This window comes from Struthio camelus, chromosome 2 (genome assembly GCF_040807025.1).
Source record: "Struthio camelus isolate bStrCam1 chromosome 2, bStrCam1.hap1, whole genome shotgun sequence".
Taxonomy (NCBI): domain Eukaryota; kingdom Metazoa; phylum Chordata; class Aves; order Struthioniformes; family Struthionidae; genus Struthio; species Struthio camelus.
In genome coordinates this window covers 146,259,195-146,281,957 of record NC_090943.1, presented here as the reverse complement: position 1 = coordinate 146,281,957, position 22,763 = coordinate 146,259,195, and the positions used below count along the sequence as shown (strand labels likewise).

General features: G+C 44.5%; 1 protein-coding gene and 1 long non-coding RNA gene across 8 annotated transcripts in view; one reads left to right on the top strand and one right to left on the bottom strand.

The window, feature by feature from the left end:
- SNX31 (sorting nexin 31) overlaps positions 1-16,808 on the bottom strand; it is a 32,464-nt gene extending 15,656 nt beyond the window's left edge. For 3 of the 7 annotated variants that reach the window (XM_068932912.1, XM_068932917.1, XM_068932913.1), the window contains exons 1-5: positions 16,565-16,704; positions 16,323-16,487; positions 10,027-10,141; positions 8,750-8,814; positions 8-118 (exon numbers count right to left, since the gene is read on the bottom strand). In XM_068932912.1, the coding sequence (XP_068789013.1) occupies positions 8-118; positions 8,750-8,814; positions 10,027-10,141; positions 16,323-16,487; positions 16,565-16,630 (522 nt within the window). In that variant the 5' untranslated portion in view covers positions 16,631-16,704. The other 4 variants (XM_068932915.1, XM_068932916.1, XM_068932918.1 and 1 more) reach the window with 4 other exon arrangements.
- Positions 16,425-17,631, top strand: LOC138066063 (uncharacterized). The gene is made up of 2 exons (XR_011139262.1): positions 16,425-16,684; positions 17,256-17,631. It is a non-coding gene; the product is annotated as an uncharacterized lncRNA (long non-coding RNA).
- The last annotated feature ends 5,132 nt before the right edge of the window (positions 17,632-22,763 follow it).

Here is a 22,763-nt window from a genome sequence, read left to right as displayed (position 1 = left end):
CCATTACCTCTAATATTCTTTCTGCAGTGTCTGATGTCTGGATATCAAGTCTAATACTGCTGCCATCAGCAAGGTAAACATCCAAAGATGCTCTCTGGGTTTTGATCTTAAATGTATCCTGTTAGGTAGAAAAAGAACACTTTTATTGCTTCCCATATCACTGGAGCCCTTCTGAAGATACTCATTCCCTGTTTATCCCAGTAAAATGAGCAATTAAAAGCCACTACAGTTAAAGCTTGCAGATGACAAAAAAAAACATACAGAACAGCAATTGTGAAGATACTGCAGACTTAAAGGAGTATCACTTGGATTTTAGGCTGAGCATGAGCTACCTACTGTTTCAGTGTATGCAGGAACAACACAGTTACTATGCTAGGAAGCAGTGACTCCAAAAAGAGGTAGGTGGATGAACAAATTAATGTGAACATTCAAAAGGCACAATCTTTCCCCCTCCCCCCCCAAAAAAACCAAAACAACACACATGCACATACACACATATCCCTGAATGTATAAATAGGGAAGTCTCAGGACAGAACAATGAGGCTGTGTTATCTTAATACTTACAGCAGAACAACTGCTACTGGAATATCATCCAGTGCTAGCATCCGAGGTTCAAGAAAAATACTGCAAAATGAGAGGCGGTTCAGTGAAGAAACCCAGAAGCATTTAGGTCATGAGAAAACAAGCCTGACAATTAGAGACTTTAGAGAACGTTATTACGACTAGGCAAAACAAAGGGGTGATTTGCAATGTAGAAAATAGAAGTACAGAAGCCAGATCCATTGGCTGTAAGCTGATGATAGACACACGTTAGAAGGCACACATTTCTAACAGTGAAATAGCACACAGGAAGAATGAATGTTTGCCTAAAAGATTTTCCTTAGCTCATACTCAGAAAGCTCCATATCTTGCTATGCAAGAGAAGCCAATGTGCTTGTTGCTAGAGGAGGGATACTAGCTTTTGAATTCCCTTAAAGATGCATCTGTATGAGATGGCAGAAGCCTCTTCCTGCTGACTGCCCTGTATCAGAAGATGGCAATGGTCCTTCTAACATTTTTTATTAAGTAAGGAGAGGTAGTCCCCTTGAGAATCAAAGTGGAAGGAAATACTGTGATTTCACATGCTGCATGCAACATTAAATCTTAATTTCTTGTATCCACCTTTGCTGGCCTGATGGAGAGTATGGAAAACTCCCTGGGAGCCCTTCGGTTTCAAGTATGCTTGGTATCTTGCCGCAGGGTTTTTGGGTGCCTGGGCAGCCAGGGGCCTCTGTCTCCTCTGACTGCTACAACGCCAGCAGGAGCAGGGGGGCTGGCATTTATGCTGCATGACCATTAGCCCCTTTGGGTGCTCTGGAGAACATGCCAGGATGTACAATTCCAATTAATTCAGTTCATAGATTCACTACACTTTTGAGTTGGAAAAACCCAGGTAACCTGGCTAAGTTAAGAGTGATTTCAAAGGAAGATCAAATGCAAATAAAGTGTGTTTCCTTCTACAACACCTAAACATTAGGAACACACGAACAAGAGGTTGCAAAAAACACATGGTGTTTAAAAAAAAAAAAACACACACACACACTGCTTACACTGCAGCCTTTCTTAAAGGGATTTTTTGCAGATTTTCCTGACACCTAGTATTCCACCTAGCTGCATGCCTACACATCTGGTTGCACGGATTAGAGAGAACCTCTTCTCAGGGGACTGCGTTAGCCATTTCCCTGGGGAGCCACATAGATTTAATCTTTATCCCAAAATTAATTTTCTTCTTATCTAGGAGATAGGTCTGGTCATTACTCTTAATTAAAATAAGCATTGCTTTGCTTCTGTGGAGATACAAACATCTCTCTTTTACATTGGGGTCATTTCCTGTACTTAACTGATAAATCATCTACTCCTTTCCTCAAATGGAAAGAAGCAGATACTTTCTCAGATGCCTTTGGTGCACATATTTCAGGCGTGAAACATCATTTTGCATATGATAGAAATGTATGTGAAACACCCAAGCTTGTGATGCGAACATCAGAACGAGATGGAGACATGCAACTCATTACTGGCTCTCAGTTAAGAGCACACAGGTCAATACATAACGATGCTGGCGTAACGGAGTACCAACCTCTTTCCTTCAGGGGCACGTAGCAGAGGAGCAATTTAATACTGTCTGGGGCCAGGCAGAGCAGGGACCTGTGGTGTGATGCAGCTGCTCCCAACAACCGTCTGAGGCTATTCTCACCTCACTTCTGAGTGCTCCCCGGGCAAGGGGCACAGAGGACTAAGCACCTACTTCTGTGAGATCCTCACCACTGCTCCCACAGCTCTCTTGGGCTCAGTACAGGCCACTTCATCCCCTGTGGTTCCCAGGGTCCAAGGCACAAGGGTGGCTGATGTCACTTCTTGTCACCTTACGCTTCTGCCCCTCAGCGAGAGGCAGTCGCTCCTCGCTGCACCCTGCCCCTATTGCCACATCACCACTCCACAGTCCACGAGAAAAAGCATGCACCAAACTTTTAGCTGCTTCCAAGCTGTTTTTGAGTTCTGCCAGGACACCACATAATGCATTAGTAGGCTGATAAATTTGAGGATCTACAAGAAAGAATGCATCAGAGAAAAGAAAACTCAGTCCCAACTAGAACTACTGTATTAAGTACCACTCTACTACTTAGGCTAGTGGTTTCCACAGTTTAATTTAAACTGCTTTAATTTCACTTATTTGACTATACTGAACTACAGACAAAGATTCATTTCATGATCTTGAGGACAAATTCCCTACTTCATTATCTCTAACCTTTCATAAATATTTTCTTAATATGGCTATGGCAGAGCAAAAATAAAATTTAAAAGTTATCTTACATTGTTAGGTTTAGGGATTTTTTTCCCCTCTTCATCATATACTTTTATCACAGAAGGTAAAAAAAAGTCCATAACAGGAATTCAATACATTATTCAGTGTTATAAATTAGCTGATAAAGGTCTAAAACCAAATAAGTACTGTTGAGACTTTAAAAAAAAAAAAAAAAAAAAAAAACGCTTGCATACAGAAAGAGGAAAGAGAGCAGTCCATAAGGCAGGAGAAGATGATGCTAAGTGAAGAAAGACAACTAAATACATGTTCTTAAAACAATATAAGACCATCCAGAGTAAGTTCAGTTCAAATACAAGAGGAAGAGTGTTTAGCAATGTTAGTGACAATCCATTCAGTGAGGGCATATGGCAGTTACAGCCGTTTCCAAAACGGACACACAATATTTTTGAAAGAAATTTGCAGCATTGAGATTGAAAGTACCAGTAGCTTTTCCCAAACTGCTATTTTAGTTTTGAAAAAAGCAGCACAGTTATTGCCTTATCTACACAAAGCCCAGGCACCATCATTTTAAAAAATATAATATGTTCTGGCAACTATACATGTCCAGTAGTACTCTTTACATTTGTTACATTTTTATCCTGAAACCCAAGGAACATGTCATAGAATTAGATACTTTCTTGCCTTCCTTCAGATTAGTTATTTGAATCTTCCATTAATGCTGTATCTGCTACCTGTGCTAAAATCTCTTGAAATTAGAGAGAACAATAGAACTGTTGCCCCCTCCCCACTTGCCTACCCCAGTAGCAGAAAGCAGAACTCAGTTATTAATATAAGAATACAGAATAATAAGTTGTTAAACAGAGCTGGTCAGTATATTTCTCATTTTTTGGTCTGATAGAAAGAACATTTTTTGCAAAAAATAGTAATTTTCCCCACAGGAAAAAAAAAAAAATCATTTTTTCCCTTAGGAAACTAAAAACAAAATCACTTTGTTTTAGAAGAAGTCAACACTAACCCAAACCTTCTGCAGTGTCTCAAGGGATGTGTTGCTCATCTAGGAAGCATGGTCCATAAAAAGAGAAAGGGCAAGAATGAAGGCTCCTAGTTACGACTTCTTTGAAGAGAACGGCGGGTCAGGGGACTGAACTGCATCTCAGCATCGAAACAAAAATAGAACAGACACCTTTGAGTTAAAATTCTTCAGAACTTTCTATGCCAGAAAACTTGCCCCAGCACACAACAGAAGCTTGAAAGTACAGAAGCTTCCCACATGAAATTCAGATTTCTGGCCAGTTGTACTCTTGAAATAGAAGTTCATAAATAAGAACACCAATCTGGTTTGCTAGGTAGGAAGTAACATTTTAGAGCCACGCTGAAATCAGAGACTGTCAGCCTGACTTCCATTTGTATACATACACATCAAATATTTTTGAGTTATGCTACCAAGTACAGGGGAATACATTACATGTGCAAAATTCCTCTGCTGTATGTGCAAATGGTAAGATCGAAAAGTTGTGCAAGGGCCCAGGGAAACCTACGCTACACGGTCAGAGCTCCAGGCTCTGTTCTGAGACAGTGCAGCTAGCGGTCAGAACAGCTTTGATTCCCAGTAACACCTGCAAATTTCTGGGCTACGCTTCACCTACAGTCTCAACAGACACACCACAGCTCTTTCCATGGTGTTCACTCCTGGGCCTCATATTTGTTCCTAAAAAGGAGAACAGCCTTACATGGCAGCCCTTTGACAAAGGGCCACAAAGGAATCCTGTTCGTCTGTCACCAGGCACCACTTGGCTCTGCTTGCTCAAGTACTCAGGAACTTTCTATCTGTTCTTTTAGCGACACCTGAATCCTTTCGCTCATGATAAAGACTGCTGTTTATCAGCAACAGAGTGGAAAGGGTCAGCTTCCAGATCACTCCAGGTTCTGCTGTCGCAAAGAAAGATATCTCATAAGTTTATTCATAAAAGCATCACAACTGGCTGCCCTGCTCTCAGCTGTATCCCAAATACAACACACTATTCCACGGATGCCCAATACACAGAGACTCGCAGTGAATTTAAATTGCATTCACAGGTATTGATGAGCTGCATCAAAATAATACTGATAGGGATACATATACCAGCTCACACGCCCTTTCTCCTGATGGCAAAGGGGCAGGAGACAACACAGCTTCAACGGTCTCATCCTGTCAATGACCTCTTGCGAGAGCCAAGACACGTGCCACAAGGGCTTGGAATAGCAGATAGGTACTGCATCCATCTCTCCAGCTCGGTGACTGAGACACACAATTTGGAGGGGCAGAGGGGTATGGGTCAAGTTGTTAAAGTAGACTGCATGGTAGCGTTGGTAAATATTTCAATGATGCTTCTTTTGAGCAAGGCATCCATTGTGCCAAACTGCTTCTGCATGTGTCAAGAGCCCGCTGCTCCTTGACAACTCGTCCCATGAGATCTGGTTGCTGGGAAAACAGCTAGGGCAGGCCTACTCTAAGGAGCCAACAGCAACAACTTCTGCAACAGGGAAATGTGGTGATGAGCAAAAACAGGGGCCTAGAAAGCAGGGTTAGCCTCCATGAGCTTGTCTCCATTTGACACGTTTGCCCTGCCAGATGGGAGCAGAGAGGATAGAGTAGGTTGGTGCAGGGCTGAGTGCAGATAAGGCTGAGTTATCTTCAACACGGCGTCAGGCAGCTGCAGTAAAACCGCAGTCCCCGCACAGTGCTTCCCCACCAGGGTCCTGCTCTCAGCACACCCTTCACAACTCCATTTGGAAGCAAAATGCAGGACAACGACCAAGAAGGCCTTAAACTCAGCTCAATTTTTTTCTTTGTACCTTCTATTTCAGTCAGTGATGTATACACAAGTCTCCAGCTAGAAGCTGAAATGCTGCTGTTTTTAGGACAAGCAAAGGGAAAAAAAAAAAAAAAAAAAAAGCGCATCTGCAGGCATTAGCAGGCTATCCAAGAGGACAACTCTACTTCCTCTCATTATGAAAGAGGGAAGTGAAGGTGGAAGAAGTTAACAGTACAATTTAAACTAAAACTAGTCTCTCAGTCTCATTCACCTATGGATTTCCCATCTTCTTAGTCTATTAATAAACTGAAACACTACTATAAAAGCTGCCCAGCTTGGACTTGCAGACAGATCTATGCTCAGTAAATAGCTGTGGCAGCAGAAGCGTTTGACCACCACCTGTTCATCAGCACTGGCAGCATATGCTGTGGACTCCTTGTACTCCTCCCACATCAGCTGGCAGGTTGCCTGTACAAGCACCCTGACTAATATGGCTCAAGACTAATACAGCCAAGACTGACTAGTTAAAGCTAGTCCACTTCATTGACAGAAAGGGAGCACACTATGTCATCATTTTAGTGATAGCTTGCTCTTGAATCATTTATTAATCATTCCTTTTGTGGTATTACACAGAGTAAGTTTAAGGGGAATGCCTGTTTTTAATGTTACGTAGCAGTAATACCAATGCCCTAATTATGTTTCACTCCTGAACGTTGCATGAAACACCGAAGTGATGCCTACACATGTTCAACAATGGAGAAGGAAGGTACTATACAGGGGTGATTTAAACATGAACTCACATCTCGTCTTTCAAAACTGTGACAGAAGTTTTGTCACTCTGCCATAAAACATTTCACAAGTCACTTAGTATACTATTAAATACTGGAACATGCACAACAAAGCCAGCTTGTTAAGTGAGATTATAGCCAAAATGAATATTGATGTAACTGACAGCTGAATAAATTAAAGGCATTTGTGCACAGCTAATGACAGAGGATGTAATCCTGTCTTCTATAAAATTCTCCTGATCTCAGGAGTTTGTTCTTTACCATAATGAAAGACCACATGAAGCACTACTGCTATTTGTATTATGAAGCAATAATTTATGTAAGCACAACAATTGTAAGTTGAAATTGTAAACAAAAAAAGCTGGAGAACTGCTGTCTTTGCCAAGCAGGAACTTAAACATTGTATAAGAAAATCTATTTTACTGTGAAACAGAAGTTTGGTTTTACGTCTTAAGAATGTGCTAATCTGAGTATAATTCAGTGCCTACCTTGAAGTCTCCAAAAGAACTGACTGCTTTTAGCAGCACAGTTATCTCATGCTTTAATGAGCATACACATATATACATAACCACAAATCAGGTAAGTACTATGCATGTACTTATCAAGAGTCACCTTTAGGAACCATCCCTCCTTCAAAAGTGCCTATAGTAAAGAATGAAACCTGAATAAGACATTGTTTCTGATGGTATGTTATAAAAATCCACAACATTTTCATGCTAAAGGACATTTTTAAACACTGCAAATACGCATTGTGAAAACTTATTTCCTGCCAGAACTTTGACAGAAAAAAGCCACTTGGCAGCGTTTGAAGGAAAGCTACAGGCATTCCTGATGCATTTAAGTTTCTTTAGAGGCCTACTGCTACCCTAATCAAGACCAGTTAAAGACTCAGTGGTAATTGCTGGGAGCAATCTTAAGAGCCACAAAAGGCATTGGATCCAAACTGAAGAGCGGTTCCCACTAAAAAAATCCCTAGTCAGAATGGACTTTGTTCACTGACTCGAGTGCTTCGCTAAGGACTGAATTAAAGAGACTGTATACAAACTGTAACTTTTTATTTACGATGTATATATGGAAAGCCTTTCTATAATTTGTCAGGAATGTTTCTTCATACCATTTTTATAGCCTTCCTGAACTCTCCTTATACACCTTAATTGTACATAGGCAGTGAAGAAGAATCAAGACAAAAAACTGTTACATGGTCCCTCAAAACTTCTCCACTCTCTGGAACAACTCCCCGCAAGCTAGGGTACAACAGCACTAACAGCGTGCCAGCTGCTTCCCAGGGGACTAAAACAGTGTCCCCTTCCTGAAAATGCTGCTGGAGTCACATTGCACCCACCTGCTCCAGAGCAATATCATCCCCAAAAGACCCAAAACAGCAGCAGGGGGAGATAAGCGCATTTCAGAGCGGTTGGACACAAGTGAGGGCTATCCAGGCTGCAGACCCATAGAAAGTCTAGCTCCATTAGCCCAGGACTGAGCAGAAGATAAATAACCTGGCTCTCAGTAGCACTCACTACTACTTCCAACTCCATGCTGTGCTAATAGACTCAGTAGGTGTCTGGTTGAAGCCACTCTGCATGTAGATAGCATGAGCAGACCTTATATCCATCTGCAAAACCAGGCCGGTGCGCCTGTAAGTCCTTTGGGAGCCATGACTGTTTTCTGGTTTTACGTTTGCTACTATAATCCTAACCTTGTAGGTGCAGAGAGTATGTATGCTCATAAAATTTGGTGATTATTCTCTTCCCCTCTCTTCCTGTTCTCTTATTGCAGCTCCCCACCTCTATCAAAGAAAATTCACAGAAGTCATGGAACACATTAAAATGGATTTTGAAAGTCATCCAGGTTGAAACAACCCAAATACATGCCAGCTTGTACCCATCACTACAGTTACAAGATAAGAGAAGCTGACATTTTCACAGCAGTCATCAGTATACTTATCAGCCCAAAGTACTGACACAACCAAAAAGCATTTACAGTTGCAAAATCCAAGAATGTGTGTAATCCTTCCATTGAGCTCTCACAAAGACTCTTCTGGGAACTGTTTAGAGGCAAGAGATTCATCAGATACGCCACAGGATATAAAAACAAAGCAAACCGTTCTTTCCATGTGGGAAACAAGTTAGCACATAGACAAAACAGCAATACTATTATTACCACCTAGGCTTCATAGAGAGTCAACAGAATTCTCTACTTTACAAGTAAGACTGGTACTATAAGAACAGAAGGAAGGAAGACAGCAAAGGAAGCCTTGAACTCAGGAGGTGAGGGGGGGGAAAAAAAAAGAAAAGAAAAGAAAAAAGAGAAATAATCTCTTCCATGCTACAAATTATTTGGCTGAAACATTCAAAACTTACCTGCTGTAGCTTTCGGAAAAAACCTATGAAGACATCACTCTTGGTAATATTTGAATCTAAAGTAACTGAAAAACAAGAAGAAAAGGGAGACGAAGGAAATTAAACTTAGCTAAAAGGTAAAAACACGGCTAAAAAAAATATATATATGTTTATGTACAATATGACTTGGTTAAACTGTCAGCGCTAGTCTACTCCTCCTTTAGTTTCTGCAGTTATCCTTACTAGACTGTCATTTAATCACTGTGAAGTTATGAATAGTGCAGGATACACATAGTTTTGCTGTTCTCCCAAAGGGAGACCACAGTCAGACTTTCAAGTAAATGGCCACGTGGATCCATGATCACTCATGGCCAGTGACTCCAAAAAGGAACTGCCGAATACCTAACTTATTTAAAAAATATATATATTCACACACACACACACATATATATACACACACACACACACTTATGTCTGCTAAGTAAGAGTTTAAAAACTAATCTTGGGTTTCTGTTTTGTAAGTCATGACACAAAGTATCTGATGCCAGAGGCTACAAAAACTCTAGAAGCTCTTCCCCTACCACCTAACCTCTTTTTGCAGTTAAAAATAAAAAGCTTTTTTTTTTTTGGCTTATATGAATCTTGTGAGACGTGTTCTAGGGACCATGCAGGCCTGGTTTATTATACAACACACTGCACTCCAGAGATTTTATTTTCCTGCAAACTCTTTTATCTTGTTACAGTTCTCACAAGCCTGCCTGGAAACCCTTGAAGGGAAGGGGTTTCCTCACAGCCCAGCTCCATATTATGCTTCTAGGAATCCAAGCACCAGCTTCTCTTTTGCTTCCCACTTTTCCCACCGCAGCTGAGAGTTTTCGCACCCAACAATTGCCAGAACTGACACAGGGATGCAGCAGGGCAAGGTAGCTCTTGACTGATCCAAGAAGAGCAGAGAGTGACCAGACTATGGGCTGCCACCAGAAGGACAAGTTGGCTTGAGTTTAATATGAAACCACACCTCCACAGTCTGGGTAAGCTGCAGAAGGGCAGCCAGTTCAGGAATAATAAGAAAAAGATGATACGCTGCCATTCTGGAGCCAGTAAATCAACAGACAGGACAGGGCTGGAACACTTAGCCCCAGCTCTATTAGGTGTCTCCCCCCACCCCCCCTGTTCAAACAGAGGGTAAAAGGTCAAGCAACAATTGTTACAAAAGTAACAATTGTGGACATATCCTCAAAGGTTTAAGAGCCATGTGTGAAAGCTGATGAGGCTGCTAAAGCAAAGAGCCTGCTTACCATTCTGAAGGTACTGCTCCAACTGAGACCGTCTCTCGTCAGCCATCGACTCGGTCATTGCCAGGTAAAACTTTGGAGGAAAAGCAGGCACCTTGCTTCCGAAGAGCCGCCTCAGCTGAAGAACAGCCAAAGGAAAGCTCACGTCAGTGAAGAAGCGCTCATGGTTTCCTGGTAGCTTTTGATGCTCTCTCTCTCATTTTGAAGGTGAGGTGTGCTGTGCTACGGAGGGCACAGGGACACCTCCGCTATACCTCCCTATCAGCCCCAGGGGCCCCAGTGAGGGCAAAGCGACTACCTTCACCTGGGGGGCCACCAGAAGAGAATCCCACATAAGCAGCCTCTCTTTTTGTTGGTTTCTTAGGTTTACAGTCTCATCACTGAGATGTTTCTTCTGAGCTTCTACTCCAAGTCAGAAAAATAGCATTGTATTAACCTTATTAACTAGGTCTTATACATATAATAGACAAACACTATGCGGTTACAGATGTCTTCTCCTCCCCGCCAGTCCGTTCAGGAGTTTCTTTGATCTGTACCCACAGAACTATAGATACAACCTCCTTTTTGAGGACCACTGACTTCTGCCTTTGATTTGTGCTACCTCAGAGGCTTTATTATTTTGTTAGCCAGAGGTAATATATTTTACCAGATCACCTAATATTATTTTAAAATTTAATATTATTAAATAACCAGAGAACACACAAACTACTTGAAAGCTTGACTTTTTTCTCTGAGTACCTCAGCTGGTAAATGAGAATACAGCCTCCCTGTACAAACCTTACCTCATTTATAAGCAGACCTGAAAGGGTAACAAAGCCACAATTGCATTATCTTACTATAACACAAGACAGGTCTAAGAGAGGTTTGGGCAGTAGTGTAAAAAGCCTCTGTTACTGCATTTTCTGATCTGTGGCTTTGCAAGTTTTGCATGAAGCATGCTTTCCATTTAGCTTCCATTTACTTTAAAGTCAAACCGTGCTAAACTCTACTGGACTTCATTTTGACACTGTAGGTCAGTATGCTATTTCAGATTTTTAATCCTTTGTTCAGGAAAATCACCTCAAGACAATAATGAGTTACGTTTACCTTCCCAATATATGCATTACTAAACATAACAAAATGCAGTAAGTTTAACTGGAAACCTTTCTTCATCTAAATTAAAAAAATCTGGCATCTGAGCAGCCAAATGAGATTCCTACAGTATGCCGAGACAGTGCTACTAATTACATTTACAGCACAAGTATTCAACTCAGCAATTAGCGTCACTAAATCCTGTTAAAAAAAAAAAAAAACAAAACATTTTTTCCTCTGGCCCCTATTGCTTAAGTCTTCCACATGCTTCCAGCAGCTGAAGCTTGAAGAAAAAACAGAATAAAAGTCTGCTGTCCCAAGAATTAGCAATACCTTTTCCTGCCTGTCAGAAAGAAGCAGGAGCAAGGCACCCTCTCACAGCTCCACTTTCTCTACATTGGCAACACGCTGCTATTTCCAAGTTGTTGATTATCAGATATGCATGAATTGCTCCAAGATACACAGCACAAAAGAGCTAGATAACACTACATGCTTTCGTTTTATGCACAGCTAACAGTAATAGCTAGTATAGAGTGCTTTTCATCCTCAAAATCCTTTGCATATGTGATATTCCCCCAGGGACTGAAAAACATTATCTCTGCTCTACAGACAGGCACACTGAGGAGAGAGCAAAACATATGCCAGAAGTTGGAAAGCCAGAGCCACAGTCACAACAAGGAAGCCCCTCTCTCCCCTCCCTCTGCGCTCAGGCCGTACCTCACCTATACAAAGCTGCACCATCTGTTATCACTGGTTCACACAAGCCAAGAATCTGGCCTACTTAAAAAAAAAAAAAAAAAAAAATCACCTCAGTGCCAAGTACTTGGAAAATTTCTTTGAAATGCAGCTATTTGTTCTCAGGATTTTGGGTACAGAGAAAAGAAATGTCTCTCAACCTATCAGACTTTTTCACATCTGAAAGAATATAGAAAAATGCCCATAAACTTTTTTTAAGTGCATATTTGCACACAGTGCTGAGAGTCCATCGGACTAGCAGCTACTGGCATGAAATTTCAGACTAGCAGACTGGAAACAGCCAAGTATTCAAAACTTGACAACCCCAACAGACCAGGTTACATTTTAAATGCAAACCAACCACGCCATGCCCGGCAGTGCCTGGTGCTGACTGCTTGCATGTGCTCCCCTGCTAAGCCACAACCACAAGAGATAGGCCCCCAACCCAAATCTGCTTCACACCATTTCTTTCGGGGTTTCGGCTTGCCCCAGGGAGTGATGTTGATCCTTCCTCTTCCCCCCACCTCATCAAGTGGCCTCTGGGCAGACCCTGGGGGCAGCCGCCCTCAGCACAATGCACTGGGGGGCCGAGCCAGTCCCACCGGCCAGGCCCACCATGGCAGCCGGGAGCCCAGGCAGCAGGCTCCAACCTGGTGGAAGATGTCAGTCTCCCTCCAACATATCCTCCCAAAAGAGCTAGAGGCCCAGATAAAGCAGCTTCCCTAAATATGATAACTTTAAACTCTGACTCTTTAAACTCTAATAACCCCTCCAAATAGGGGAGGGAAGAAACATGCTGTAGTTGGTACTTTTTCTTCTTCACCTGTCTGTAATAAACATTCTCCTCCCTGGCAGGAGACTTCACCAGTTTTAAGGAGTAGTCAACCAGATTTAAACGTCTTCTACCTAGGCTGACATCACAGGTTTGTCTTCTGGTGTCGTGTCCTGCCTGCACTGTCTAGACAAGCTTTTTCACCCAGGGCCATGCTCCCTCATAGATGTAGATACCTAGGTTGGATGGAGCATGAGAGACAAAACTGCCTGGAAAACTAACCCGGAAAAAACAAAGCAGAACTAACTATAAGGCTGTTATGTGTGGGTGGATCATATACAGGATGAACAGGGCTCTGGGCATTGCCTCTTCAGTTAGCTGAATAAATATTAAAAGAAAAAAAATACAAGGCATCCTTGTAAAACAAGTTTCATGTGAAAATGAAAACGTATGTATGTAGAGGCTGCCCAAGCAATCAAGTGTACAAGACTATCCTGGCACAGGATTGGCTAGATGAAATTAAAACATATTTTCTACACTTAATTCCTTTGTATTAATTGCAGTATGCATGCACATGTGTGTGTGATTAACAGATTTAGATTTATTTCCCCGACAGCTGTTCATACCAATCACAGATGCTCCTCACTGACTTAGCAGGGGCTGTCATCATGACCAGAACCCAGTAGTGTTACATTTCACTATTAACCATACAGAAGACTCTCCCTTACTCCCTGCCTAAAAATAAACCAGTGAACACTTCAACACTTGCAAGAAGTAGTCTTTTCTTCACAATCCTACAACAGAATATAGGTTCACTATCATAATATTTGATTAGAGAGTGAAGCATGGCACAATGATGGGATGAGCAGCTAAACAGCTAATAGGCTGAAAAGCCAGATGCAAATATCACAACTTCACAAAGCTGGAAAACATGGAGAGACTGTATCTTTAACAAGTGTTAAATCCTGAAGAAACCCATTTTTTGGGTGCACAAACCACTTCCTGAGCAGCCTACAGCCTCACCTTTTCTCTTCAAGGAAAGAAGTTCTATCTCATATATTCTTGCAGAAGACCTTTACTACCCAGTAAGCAGATTAGAGACAGGCAGCTCTATTGGGGTGCTACTGTCAGCGCACAGTCCCAAGCAGGGCTGAAGCCAGACGAGAACGCGGACACAGGTGAGAGCACTGCCTAGGTGCTGCTGTATAAATCTAGGGCCAAAGTTTAGATTCTTAAAATGCATGTCCACCTGCCATCAACACTCCTGCTGAAGCTGTTCACAGTTATTTGCAAGGAATGGCTACAAAAGTCAGTTTGGCAAGTGCTATAAAGAATACTGCCCGACAGGTATGGTATCCATCTGAGCAAAGGGGGACTGGTCCTCCAGCTATCTTGGCTGCTGCTAAAATTTAATACCTAAATGTTCAGGCAGAGAAGGGAACAAAACCTGCAATTTCCACAGTGTGGATCCAACTCCTAAAGTAAGGGCCAAAAAGGGGGGGGAGGGCAGAGGCACTTCTGCACCCCTTACAGCTGACACAAATTCCTGACTCTCACAGCAAGTCTGAGGGAGTGAATCCCCAGACTGAGACAGGCACCTTCTGGCAGTCTGCAGCCGAGTGTCCATCCTCTTGAGAGGGGACGAGCTCAAGATGTACTGCTCTCCTCAGCATTTCTGACTGGCTAGCTACCTTCTAAGCAAGGTTTCTTTTAGGATACTGTTCTTGGTTGCTCAGACCTCCCTACACACCATTTACAAGGTCTTAGATACCTAGCTTAAGGCTGTGAACCTAATTTGTAGGTAAGGCACCTAGGGGTTAGGAAACACACTGCTCAGAGTTAGCATATCTGTATCTTTCCATTCACCCCTCCTCCCTGACAGTGTATCTGAAGCCTCACATGCTCCATTATACTGCGTAACCTACTACTAATTTGTGAACAGCTGCTCCCTTCATAGAGACCTTGTAGGAACAACTGCCCTGGAGACAGTGAGGAATGGGAGCACTGAACGATGGAATTACACACACTGCATAAAGACTGGTGGAGCAAGAAAGTGCACAGCAAGAGAAAAGGGACAGGTAAGGCACTGTACCACACACAAAAACCTATATATTCTGATTCTGTATTTCATCTTAGGAGAGGAACTTCTAGAGGTGGGTGCAGTGCTCAAGAAATTGCCATGCTACAGCAGACCAGAGGCGCATCTGGTCCAGCATCAGATCCCACAGAGGCCAGAGACAGACCTTTCAAGAAGTACTGTCAAGAATAACCATGCAAAAATCTGTCCACAGGCAAAACTTATTTTGAATTCATGTCCATCACAGTATCATTTTACCTGTGAAGTTTTGTGAATGCTATGCATGATCTGGTCAGGAAGGTGAAGTTATCCTGGAGTTTAAGACTTCCTGTATGAGTGTATTTTTCTAGCTTAACAGAGGATTTCAAGTAAAACAAGCAGAGCAGGACATGATAATTATGGATAAGCAACCTCACATAAATACAGGCAAGACAATTAAGGGACAGTGGTGTTCTTCTAAGCCTCAAGACGAAGCAATGCAGCTGCCAACAGTGGGAATGAAGGAATTAAAGAAGCATACAAATACGTAAGCTGGTTTATTAGTTTAGGTACCTTGTCCAAAAGGCTGTACTAACCAAAGCAAAGTATCACTGTCAGAGCTCCCACAAGGAAAAGGATTGCAGAGCTGGGGTGCAATAGCACACTTCAGCAAGCATTGCTTCCAGGAGCCATTGCTGGCTGCCAACTCCTTCCATTCTCCACCGCCTCTTCATCTGTGCCACTACCACTGCTCGTGCAGCCAGCAGAGATGGGTACAAGCGACTGGCTCCCATTAGGAGCTACGTGGCTGAAAAACAGGTGTTGAATGATCCCAGCACCGCAACTGAGAGCGCAGCACGGAGGCAGGCACAAGAAAAACGTTCACACAGGACCCTATGATAGGGCTGTCAAGGCAAATGAAGGCTGCTTAGCAGGAACGATGACCTAGAGCCAGACTGATGGGAGAACTGGGAGAGGTTTCACTGGAGCCAAGGACTGGCAAAGGCCAGAGAGATTGGGCTGGTGAAAGGATCGGTGGCTGGTCAGCGCACTTCCACAGAGGAGCCCAACATCACATGCTCTTTTACGTTCCTAATAAAACCAGAGGGGGAACGGAAGGCAGAAGGACAGAGGCAACTCTGGCAAGAAACGAGAGAGAGACGCAAAGAGACAGATTCAGCTAGCTGGGACCACGTCTTGGTCCCTGGTGCCCACCGCTGATTGGATTACTACAAGGCCGTGCTGCAGCTGCTTTGTGGTTGTACAGGACGTGCCTGCACGGGAAGGGTCACTGCAGAGGTACGTGTTTATGCAATCCAGCACTTGAGTAACCCCTGTTTTTCCAAAGCTGAGTCCAAGAAACTGCAACTGGTTGCACAATTCACCCGGACTGACCACCGCGCACCTTGTCTAACCCCGGTTTCTGACATTAACGAACTCAATAAGACAGACACCTCTCCCCCTGCCGCTGGTGACAACAGGCACGTGGTGCTCACGGCTCTTGCTGTTCGACCCGCATTTCCACCTCAGCCTGCGCGGCGTACCCTTCCCAACAACCCCCCTGCTTTGCCGCGTTTGCGGCGGCTTGGAGGACGCTGGGCAAGCGCCGCGCCGCCCGGGGAGCGCGAGGCCGAGGCCCTCGCTCGTCCCCTGTTCAAAACGCACCTCAGCGCAGAAGGGCGAGCTGCTCCTCAGCCGTGTCCCGCCCCGGCCCCTCACACCGGCCCGGTGGCGCACGGCCAGGCGCCGCCTCACCTGCGCGTCCCAGCGGCGCAGCTGGCTGTAGCGCGCCTTGCCGAGCAGGAAGCCCTCCAGGCACACGGAGTACAGCTGCAAGCACACCGCCGTCAGCGCCACCGCCGGCCCCGGCCCCGCCGCCGCCCCCCCCCTCCCCGCCCCGCGCCCACCACGTAGCGGCCCCCGCGCCTCTCCCGCAGCTCCTCGGCGGCGGTGATGCTGAAGTGCAGCTTCATGGCGCGGCCGGACGGGACCGGTTGGGGCTGAGGGCGGCGGCGGCGGCGCAGCAGGTGGGAGCGCCCCCGGCTCGGAGCCGCTGCCGCCCGCGCCGCGCGGCGGGGCGGGGCGGTGCCTGGCGGCTCGGGTGAGGCGAGGCAGGGCGTGCCGGCGGGCGCTTGTGTTTGAAATGCCCCCGAAAAGGCTCTGAAGTAGGAGCGGCGGGGAGAGGCGGCCCCCGCGGCCGCGTAGCCGGTTGGCGGGCGGGGAGCGAGGGCCGGGCCGGGCCGGGCCGGGCCGGGCGGTAAAATGGCGGGCGAAGCTAACGGTCACCGGGCGCCGAGCACAGCGCGGCCTCCGCCGGGCACGGCCGGCCGGCGGGGTGTGAAAGCACCGCCGTGGTGCCGAGGCAGGCCGAGGGGGAAGGGGAAACAGCCGCATGGTGCCCTGTGGTCGCTGCGGCAGCCACGTCCCCAGCCGCGTGGGGAGAGGAGGCAGAGGCGATGCCGGGCACAGGGGTCATCCCGGCCCTCTCTGGCCTGGGAATTCGCTGTACGGCTGATTACCAGGCGTTAAGGAATCGTACTGGGATAAGGACGAGTTACCCCTGCTCTATTTCTTAAATATTCTGTTTCTTTTCTTTAGCTTATCTCTGATTCTGTTGACCAAAAGGTGCTGCCACAGCTGGAGGTTTTGGGGTGGATCGCTGTGCAAGTGTTCGTGCTCTCGCACCAGCAGTGCTTCTGCAGACGTGAAGTGAGTTAATCGAAATGAAAACAGTGCGGCTGGAATCCCTCTCCTGCAAACTTGTGCCTCGTATAAATCCAGTACTTTGGCCTCACCAAGAGGCTCTTTGTAAGTGGAGAAAAAAAATCTGTTTTGGAAGGGCATGATTTGTTAAATGACCTGAGGAAAGACCTTTCCCATTGGAGCAAGGTTTGTGCACGCTTTTGAGGAAGCAGAGCTAACTGTGGGAGAGTTGGAGAAAATGGAGAAGAGTAAAGAAAGCATCATTGTGTAACATGTTTGATCACTTGATTTATTTTGCTCCTTCCTCTGTGCAGCTCCCTATAACCAGTCTGACAACTTCTGAAGCACTCATGAAACCACCCTCTTACAGAGCCACTTTGCAGCTCTGTGTGTTACGGCTGCCCTGTTGTACCTGGGAGATGAGGTATCTAGACCCTGGGGAGTGCTGGAAGAGCTATCCTTCCCCTCCTGGGCAAGCCCCCTGCCTGCATCCTTATTCATATCCCAAGCCACTTTGCAAGAGCACATCTCCACTTACAACCTGAAAGGCAAGGCAGCCATGTAATGAGTTTGATGGAAAAATGTGAGGTATAGGGGAAATATCTTTGCTCCAGCCCATGGGCTGGAATTTTCAACTTCTGCTGTCATTCTAGCTTGGTGGTCTCTTCTCATTTGTCTGAATCCGGTTCCCCTCTGGAAAAGCACCAGAGCAGAAACTGAGGTACCTTTGGTTGCAAATCTCTCTAACAGTGGCAAGAGACAGGGTTAACCGACCTTGCACTTACAGGTGTGACAGTGCAGTATGTTCGGGACCTGTGTGTCTCAGAAAAGAGGATTTTCACAAGGTTTCAGTTTTTCACATGAGAATAGGGGGGATCTGTTAATAGACTCACCTTCTCTGCTAGCACTGGAGTTACAGATCGTCTTTAGGTCTGCATGCTCACCTAGACTCTGTAAGAGTTTGAAACTCTGGAAGAGAACGCTTGCAGCATTTCCCAGACAGCGTTTATAGCCCTCCCATGGCTTTCCACTGCAAAGGTGTGATGGGGCTCTTCATATGATTTGCCACAATATTGCTAAGACGGCTGACTAATTGATATAATGGGACATAAGATCTGGCATTTCCCTTTGACTGCAAGGAAAGCAGTACTTGATTAAAAGGAAAGGGAAAGTGAGAAGGAGGCAAAGGAGACAGAGGGCACTTTCACTCAAATGTGCCCGCTTACATCATAAAAATATCTGAGAGAAGAGGGACCTTTTTGGAAGTAGTCTCTGATTCCAATAAATCCAAGCCTCTGGTATCCACTGAGACAGGTGGCATTTCTAACCTCGAATTGCTTCACAAGGCCCGTTATGGAGAATTCATGTAGATGGGGAGCACTGAGACGCCACTCGTGCAGTATCAAGGTTTAAGCTGCTGCAACAGGGAGAGAAAACATTGCTAATGTTAGGGGGTCAATTCCAGTGGAAAGATTAGTCGTAGAAATAGAGCTCCTTACTTAATCACAAATAGCATGGGCAGAACTGCTGCTGATGGAGAACCTTGACACGTGCCTAAAACATGTACCAGTAAAAGCGAATGTGAATTGTGTTGCCAAGAAGGACAAGAGATTGAGGGAGGCCAGCAGATCAAAGGAGGTAATCCTCCCTCTCTACTCAGCCCTGCTGAGGCCTCACCTGGAGTGCTGCGTCCAGTGCTGGGCTCCCCAATACAAGAGAGACATGGAGCTCCTGGAGCATCTCTCCTATGAGGAAAGCTTGAGAGAGCTGGGCCTGTTCAGTCTGGAGAAGAGAAGACAGAGGCGATCTCGTCAATGTCTGCAAGTATCTGAAGGGAGGGTGTCAAGAGGATGAGGCCAGTCTCTTCTCCGTGGTGCCCAGCAACAGGACAAGAGGCATCGGGCAGAAACTGAACCACAGGGAGTTCCATCTGAACATGAGGAAAAACTTCTTTCCTGTGAGGGTAAACTTCTTTCCTGTGAGGGTGACCGTGCCCTGGAACAGGTTGCCCAGCAAGGTTGTGGAGTCTCCTTCCCTGGAGATATTCAAAACCCACCTGGATGCAATCCTGGGCAAGGTGCTCTAGATGACCCTGCTTGAGCAGGGGAGTTGGACCAGATCTCCAGAGGTCCCTTCCAACCTCAACCATTCTGTGATACTGTGATTCTGTGACTGTGGCTCTCTTTAGTGTGTCAGACCTTTGCACCCCAGGTCCTGGCCTTGTTCAGGATAAATACAAATCTTGTTTTCTTGCAGTTATTCCAAACAGAACTATTAGATGCAGAATTCAGAAAATCTTTTTACCAAGAATCATAATCTGAAATGGTGAGTGGCTCTCTTCCAAATACAGTTGTCCATTAAATATGTTGATGACTCCTGAGAAAAAAGTGCTTTTAGGTGGACAGACTGAAGATGGAGGAGATAGATGATTATTTACTGAAGGATAGACACCTGATCAGTATAAGCAGATACTTGTAATGATACTGCCTGACTCAGGAACATCTTGACTTCCTCTTCCCACTTCCCACTTCCCTCTTCCCCCAGCACCCAGTAAAATGCAAATTTCCTGGACTTCTGCAGAACAGCAAAGAGAATATGTGCAATCCAAGTTACCTCTGCACCAAATCTGTTATTTCATTGCACATAAAAAACACATCCTGCTTTGGAAAGCTGATGGTGAAATATGGCACCACTCATTTATTCAAACCACCCTTCATTTCAGGAGCAGGCTACTGCTAAGTTCTGAAGCATTTGCTGTGGTTAGAACGGAAGATGGGAAAGGACTGAAGGAATGAAATACCAGAGCGTTCAGCAAAATCAGCTTAGGTTTGAGTAGTTACAGGGCTCTAGAGGATCAAGGTAAGCTCTGACACATGCTGTAAGGGAGTGCATAGCAGAAGGAAGTGACTGCCAGTCAGGCTGGCTATTAACACGGGGGAAAAATACCCTACCTTTATTGAGGAAACTGCCTTTTCTGTGCAGTGAATTGTTAAAATTTTAATATTAGTTTTCTGAATATATATTAATAGAGGCACTGATACCGAGTTCGCTATCTCTAATATTTATATATATATAAAACAATGTAAGACATTGATTAAACAGGCAGCTGTGGTATCACAGAATCACAGTATCACAGAATGGTTGAGGTTGGAAGGGACCTCTGGAGATCATCTAGTCCAACTCCCCTGCTCAAGCAGGGTCAACTGGAGCACATTGCCCAGGATTGTGTCCAGACCTTGACTGCACGAGTGACGTCTGAGTGCTCCCCATCTGCATGAGTTCTCCATAACGGCCCTTGTGAGGCAATTCAAGGTTAGAAATGCCACCTGTCTGGGTGGATACAGAGCAGTATTATTCTGTAATCTAGAGTGGGAAGAAAACCAGGATTTTGTTTCCATAGGTTTTTGTGATAGCATCAGCAGAATTGCCCCCACTCTATTTCCTTCTATCACAGAAGTTAGCTGGCATTTCAGGCTGGTACAGATGCAGGTACTTCACACACCCACCAAACAAAATCATGTATGAAGCTGGAGAGCTCCAGTTTTCCTCCTTCTTCAGTTCCCCCCGTATGCAACAGGTTAAATAACATCGTGCATTCATACAAAATACAAAAACCAGTTTGGTTTAGTTCTGGCAGAGCCACTGAAGTCACATTACCTCTTACCCAGGGAAATAAAGCAGAAGTAAGGTAGGCTCTTAGCTTCCTGCCAGGGCACTGAAGCTCCTGCAATCGTAAGGCCTCTAGGTCCACCTTTAAACATCATCCAATTCTTCAACATTTTTGTTATGGTACTGAAGATTTTTAGGACTTTAAAAGTGTCTCTAAAGCTTTAATGCTTCTATAATTGACAATTAGATACAATTATGATACTTTCAACTTCTTATCTGATCCACATACAGATCTTGTTTCAACTGCCTCCTTTGTAGGAGTTACTGTCCCATTTCAAAATTCTTAATTGCAATCATACACTTCAGCAAGAGTGAGAAGTCAGGACTTAAGCTCTAATCCAGACTGCCTCCATCCAGACAGGACTGACCATAACAATTGTACAGGTTCAACCTGTCCCTTTCATAGCAGAGAGGGATTTTAAACAGAGGATTTCTTTATGCCAGACAAACTCACGCACTCTATGCTATTCTCAAATTCACTTAACAGACAGCATCTGGTCTGAAGATCTTTGCGAGATGGGAGAAATAAGGCCAGATCTTGAACTGATTTTTGGGAACTTCAGTTTACTGTAGGGTTTTATGGCTGAGAACATATCTAGAGAATGCTGACATTTTTTCCCTTGTCTTCTCCCCCTGTGAATACAGATTTCAGACGATCTTCCAGAAAATTCACTAATCTCTTGATTCTGTAGAAATCTATGATTAGTGGATCTTTGCCCCTCCATTCTTGTCTATCAAGTGGATTATTTTTTGCAAAATTGCAACTTGTTGCTTCCTTTCCCCCCTGCTTTGTCAATTTTGTGTAAGCAGCAGATACAGAGCTACTTATGGGCTAGACTAGGTAGAAAATGCCCCTCGTTCTGCAGGCAGTGCTCCCTTAAAAAGGAAGGGAAAAAAAGCCAAGGCACCAGCTATACGATAAACCATCTGCAGATGAACAAGCTCAATGTATCTGTGTCAGCTTACACAGTGAAAGTCTGTACTGCAGCGAAAGCTCCTGTTACATTCTGTCTCTCTAGGGAGCCTTGTTATGTCTGTAACACCTCTACTCCCACTAAAACTCTTCACCACATTGTGGTCCTATAACAAGTTAACCACAGCTCATGGGCCAGTGTTGGCTCTTTTCAGTTTTGCCACCTTTTGACAATCACCTGGATGCCCTTTTTGATGTATAACAAACAACCTGACCTGAAAGTCAACCAATCTCAAGTGAAGACTATGTTACTGAACACCCAATTTAGATTAAGGAACTATTTATTTTAAAGGAAAAAAGAAAAACAAAACCAAACCAAAGAAAAACACCCCAAGCCACACCTCAGGGTTTTTTTGTTTGTTTGTTTGTTTCTTTGATGGTCAGACATAAGGAAAGAATCAAGGCAGCAACCTTTTGCAGGAAGCAGCAGATTCCTCTGGCCGGTAAACCTGCTAGAATTATTTTACCATTCACAAATTTGGTAAAGAAATAGCAAGCTTTGCATAAGCTCATTGTATGCAGAGGTTTGTGACACATTACCTGCTGGAAGTTACTGGAAAGATCTTTTAGTGAAGATTACGTAATCAGGAACAGTATTAAATCTCAGATGACTTCCTCAGTTTTCAAACCTGCTGATTTAAAGCACCTTAAGTGTACTCCTTTATAGGAATAACTCAGTAATTTAGTTACCAAAGAGCTACCTGAGCTGTTTCAAAGTTCCTTTGACAAGGATTTGTTCACCAATCAAAGCGTAGAAGAAC